This window comes from Fulmarus glacialis, unplaced genomic scaffold (genome assembly GCF_000690835.1).
Source record: "Fulmarus glacialis isolate BGI_N327 unplaced genomic scaffold, ASM69083v1 scaffold13160, whole genome shotgun sequence".
Taxonomy (NCBI): domain Eukaryota; kingdom Metazoa; phylum Chordata; class Aves; order Procellariiformes; family Procellariidae; genus Fulmarus; species Fulmarus glacialis.
Window position 1 is genome coordinate 274,066 of NW_009187253.1, and position 6,000 is coordinate 280,065.

The window sequence follows — 6,000 nt, forward strand, 5'->3', positions numbered from 1 at the left end:
TTGCGATTTTATCCCATGTCAAAATTATATTTAGTTCAATAAATCAAATTTGACAAATCCCAAGAAACCAAATTTTAAGATTGTACTCTGTAACAATTCTTCATGATCTAACAAACTTGTAACAGGTTTTTGGGTTTTCTTTTTTTTTTTGGTTGATTGGTTTTGCGTTCTTGGGGTGGGGGTTTGTTGTTTTGGTTTGGGGTTTTTTTGTTGTGGGTTTTTTTTTTTTGTTGATTTGTTTGTTTTTTTAAAAACAGCAGGTAGACTGCAAAGTTTTCAGAAACTACAGCCAGTTGTATCCCAAGCATCCCCTCAATATTGCAACAGATGCAGGCAAAAAAAGAGAGGCTAAATAACTTAAGGAGCCAGACTGACTTCTTATTATCCATTAATATCAATTTACCTGTATATGTATCAGGGTTGATAAACACAATTCTACACTCTATATTTTGCCGTGAGTGCGAGACAGATCTAAATTTACCTTAAAAAACCATACTAATCCTGTAACTGATAATTAAGACTATTTACTTACTCATTGTGTTATCCAAAAAATTAAAGAAACGAAAGGGAAAAAAGGATAGTTCTGCAGTCAGACTTCCAAAAGGCTTACATCATTTGCATAATCAACTCATACTAAAGACACAAATACTTTGCTCTACTATTCAGCAGTGCCCCAAACTCTAACCTACAAATAGGTCAGCTATTTTTGTTCCTTGCGTACTTCATTTCAAGTGATTGCATCAAGCAGGAAATACCAGTTAATAAATCAACTAACACAGCAGTGTAAAATAAGAATCTCTATATAAAACCACACAAACATCAAAAGGTTATATTTTTGTATGGGTTAAAATGGATCATAACTATACCTCATGACATGTTGGTTCTTGGCACACTCAACACAGGCATTCCTCAGACATCTGAAACACTCTGCTATGAGCAGCAGGCAGGTGTCTAGATCTACCAATTCACAGGAGTCCTTGTAGGCCTGCTCAATTTCACTTGAGGCGCTCATCAGGATTTCCAGGAGATCCCGAAATACACTTTCTTCTGCCATTTCTCTGAAATAAATAAATTTGTTGTAAACAAAAAAAATGCACTGCTATCAAAAAGCCTCATATTATGACAATTACACTTCTTGTGGTAAACCCAAAGATGTTCCTGCAACGATCTTTAACTATCCATAGTATACAAGGTCTTTCAAGTAGAACGAGCAAAATACATGCACACAATCATCCCACCAGCCTTTTCAGAAAAGGGGCTGTGAGAGAGTTGTGTTGCCTTAGTATTCCTCACAGCTTTCCAACAGCTCTTTGGAATCTTAATTTAAAAAAAAAAAGTATCCCTAATGCATATAGCTAGCATGGTTATACATGCCACTGCATGTTGTTTTAAGAATTAGGAATTGATGTAATTAATGAACACAGTTCAGATGTCCAGCGCTAGATGTTTCAGAAGAAGAAGGTATCAGAAGCTCCATTGTAAAATAGCCTGCCACAAATTTCACCAGAGGGGGAAAGAGAAGTTGTGAAGAAAACAGGTGGCTGCACTAGCATCATTCTGAAGTGTGTGAATCAAACCAAGGGAGAAAGTCAACTCAGTCTACTTCAGCAGACAACTACCCCAACACAAAAAATACCATGCCACTTCTTAGAGTATCTAGACCTAGGAAAACAACACCATAAAACCATAAGCACGTAGGCAGATACTATATGAATGGATGAGAGAGCTGACGCTGCTGCACCACGTAGATTCACCAGGCTCCCCAGGACTGACACGCACATCTGCAGATGATCTGTCACACAGATACGCACATTTCCAAACTACAGCTATTCACATACTTTCTCTCCTGATTTTATGTTTTGAAAGGGGATGAGGGCAACACATTACAAACATTGCTAGCTCAGTTTTGATACTACATGCTGGTGAAAAGAAGCCACACCAAAGAGTGTTTATGGCATTGCTACAGGAAAGTGCAATAAATTCGCTCATCCAATACTTCTGACTAGTCAAAAAAAGGAAATCCAGATGCAGCCTCCTTGAACCTTAAACAGACTTGTCATGTACTCAAGATCAAACAGGAAAGTTAGGATCTGAGACATAAGATTGAGAAATACCTCCTAAGCTATTAACAGAAGAAAGTGAGATGAAAGGGTAAGTAATATTAAACAAAACATATTCGCACAGAAAATTCTTCCTAAAGGAGAATTTAAAAATTTCTTGATCAAACATTATTGGATGATACAGAACCTGTGTTCTGCTGCTCGCTCAAATGTCTAAACATTTGCACAATTAGAAATTCTACCTACTCTTTATCGTAAGTGATCACACATCCATAAACCAAACCATAGAATCATAGAATCATTTAGGTTGGAAAAGACCCTTAGGATCATCAAGTAAACCATTAACCTAACACTGCCAACTCCACCACTAGACCATGTCCCTAAGCGCCACGTCTACACGTCCTATCTGTAACACCCTTAGACATGTCTGTAGACTATCGTATTTCCCACCTCTGCTCCTGCCATGTTCTCCTTCCTAAACTAAACAAAGCTGATTCTCTCAGCCTTTACTCACAGTTCACATTTTCTAAGCCTCTTATCGCTCCTGTTGCTGCGATAGTGACACTTCCATGTTCATCTACATCTTACTGACAGTGCAGTGCATCCAATATTGAGGTCTGTTAGCTGTGGAGTAGACTTACAAAGAAGGAAGAGCACTTGTACTGTAAGAAATACAACAATGTACACAAATATAATTAAATTACTACATCAGATTTCAGATCTCCAGGAAATATGTGTTTTATTTACAACCTCACAGTTGATCAAGACCAATACACTTACACAATCTCCAGCTACATTAAAATATTAAAAAAACCCACCACAGCATCAGTGAGAATTATCTACGGTGGGGCGCAGGTGAAGCTACATTTTACAGTGGTGTAGTACTGAGGGGAAAATACTAAAGCGACACAACAAAGACCTAAAGCAGAGCTGGCCCTCAGTCATAAAGAAAACAGTGGAGATTATATAACCAGAAAGAAGGTTTGGAATTTGGTTTTGTTTTAATTTAAGACATAAGACAAGAGATTCACGGGACTTCAACCTTCGACTTACAGGAACTAGTGCAGCTCCTGCCGCTGATGTACCACAGAAGACATTTACATGGTAAATGCATCCAGACACCAGTTTTTCTAAACATTAGAAGAGCTACAGTCTGGTAAAGGAATGCCCAGCCAGATCCTATCCCAAACACACAAAAGCCGTGTTTTCTCTATTGAGTGAAGATGCTGTATAGAACCATTAGCTGTTAGTCAGCTGAGTTTTTTAAACACTGAAATTATTCTAAAATAGGAAATCTCTCAATCCAATTGCAGTTTCCTTTATATTTAAAATGCAACACATGGCCTATGCCTATCTGTTGGATTATCACATGAAACTGGTCATTTCCTGACCCCACTTCAAAATACAGAAATCAGTGGTCAGTACAAGACATGTATCACTGTACAACATTCAATTGTTTGAAATTGGTAAAACAGAAATGAAAAAAGCTGCAAGTACTTCTGTGCACGTTCTTGTGTCTCTTCTGTTAAAAGGATACCTTAAAGTCATGCTGATCCTGGAAGTTTCTACTCTTGTTACAGAGTTATGCAGCAGAACTGAAGTTTTAGTCAAATAATGGATCACAAACATACTGGGCAACTGTGACAACTTTTCTCTTAATATTAGATTGAAAGTAAAAAAAAACCTAAGAGTGTAGACGTTGCCAGTAAAATATGAAGATGAAACCCTTGCCTGTCCTAACCGAGCAAATGTGATGTGCGCAAGGAAGTGCCTGTCCTCATTGAGAATGTGGAAGTACACGTGGATTTTTATTTATCAGCAAGGAGACAGGCCTCCAAATCTTTCTCTTGCACACTATGACAGAAAATTAAAGTGCTCAAGCCAGATGTTTCTGCCCACAACAACTCTCTTCCTACAACAGAAAACAAAAACCTAACCAACCAAACAAAAGTTATTCCAAACAAACAAGGAATGACTTAAAGGCTGTTTGGTAAAGCAGGATTCTCTTCAAAGAAAATTTAAATGTGACTCTTGTACTTAAGCATTTATACATCACTGCAATTTGAGTGTGTGCTACAAAGGAATTTTAATTAAAATCATCCTTCTGCACAAAAAACGAAATTCTCAAATCAATGAGGAAAGCAAATAGTATTTAGCTAACATTAAAAAAATCAGTCAAGAGTGATTTCAGGTAACTGTTCCACAGCAATGCGTAAAACCATTTTTTAAAAAATAATCTTCTTTCCAGTGGAGTAGAATGTATTTTTGAAAAGAAAAGAAAGGCACATATTTTCCTTCCATAACCTTTTCCCTAATCTTTAAATATTAATTTATAAAATTAGCAAGGAGCCTGTTTAGGAGCTTTAAGGTGAAAAAATACCTTCTATTGTAAATAGGCCTTGACATTCATTCAGAACTGCTCCATGGATATTCCAAAAACTTCTGTTTTCTGTTGGAAAATGTTTTGTTGCATAAGACAGGATCTTCACAATTTGCTGCTGCCACCTGTCCTTGATTTCAGCATCAAGTATTCTGCAGGAATACATGAGGAAGCAGAAGCAAAGGGTACAAAGAGCCCAGCCCTCAGACAAGGAAGACACGCACAATTTCTTGTGAAGTCAAAACAAAGAGTTAGAATTCATGTCTCCATGCCAAAAGGAAGATTACTGTCACTCCTTGTAAGATCTAAGTGCTTGATTGTTAAAAACAGAAACTGTACAAGATAACATCCTAGTGAACACACAGTTAAAAACATTAATGCAACCCTGTTCAAAAGGCTAGGGCTCCAAAAATCATGAAACTAGACAGGAATTCTGAGAACAACCCAGAAGTTTGCAATTCTGTATTTCCACTCTACGTTTTAGGTACTTATTCCGTTCCACTCCTATAAGGGGAGTACCTAAAAAGCCTTTAAAGTATTTAGCCTCACAATATTCCTGGCAATAAAGCCATTTTCCTCCTTTTGCAGATTAATAATGGAAGCATAAAGAAATCGGGTCATCTGCTCAAAAGCACTGGAAGTCTCAAGTAAAGCACACAGCTGAATTCAAGTCTCCCAAATTCCACACCACAGTCTCGTAGTTGCTGCATTATTTTCCTCACCTTCCTTGCTTCTGAATTACAGACCACTAGAACTCACATTTTTAAATGACTTTGCTTCCACAAGCACTGAACAATCACATAATAACAAGAGAATTGTCACCGAGTATCACAACTTTAAATACCAAACATCCATTGGGTTGTGTCTTCTGGTTCAACAGCATCAGCAACAGTATTTTCCACAGTTGGCAAATTTATTGCCAAAGCTGCTCTCAGATCCATGGTGTCACGTCCTATAGGATATAAGCTAACACTACAGCCTTGTCCTTATGGAAGGGTTTTCTTCCAGCCCACCTGCATCCACAAAACTTGGCTATTTTGGGGAATATCTACTCCTCTGTCAGACACAGTAGCAGAGGTTTCAGGGAGGAAGGCAAGAAACAGGCAGAGAAAGCATCAGCATGTAAGCCCAAAATTTGCACAGGTCCTCCTCTCTTCCTAGAGAAACTGAGACGAACACCAGAAGAAGATCTCCTGTACGCACAAAGATCACAAGAAAATATTTGTAAGTACATCTTCCCCCTGTCCCTGACTTTTAAATGTGGGTTTAATTAACAAAAATAGTATTGGGAATTAAAAAAACAACCACAAAACAAAACACCACCACAATTTTATGCTGAGCTAAAAAGTTTGATTTCTTCTTTCTTAGGTGTTATAAGCTCCAAATAGCTACTGTTAGGATGAGTGAGCACGAGCTTCACACCAACCTATGCTGCCTCCCACCTTCCAGGAAGGGCAGGAACCATCACTGTAAGCCCAGTCACACAGCTGAACCTCTGCATGCCCAACCTTTGCCAAAGCCAACAGCGTTGTGGGGTACTGCAGAGGTCCCCCCAACCTT

At 38.2% G+C, this 6,000-nt stretch overlaps 1 protein-coding gene across 1 annotated transcript in view; it reads right to left on the minus strand.

Annotated features, from left to right (window-relative positions):
- Positions 1-1,054, minus strand: part of ATXN10 (ataxin 10) — a 99,395-nt gene extending 98,341 nt beyond the window's left edge. The window contains exon 1 of the mRNA XM_009574517.1: positions 867-1,054. Within this exon, the coding sequence (XP_009572812.1) occupies positions 867-1,054 (188 nt within the window). The remainder of the gene's footprint in view (positions 1-866) is intronic.
- Positions 1,055-6,000: the final 4,946 nt, after the last annotated feature.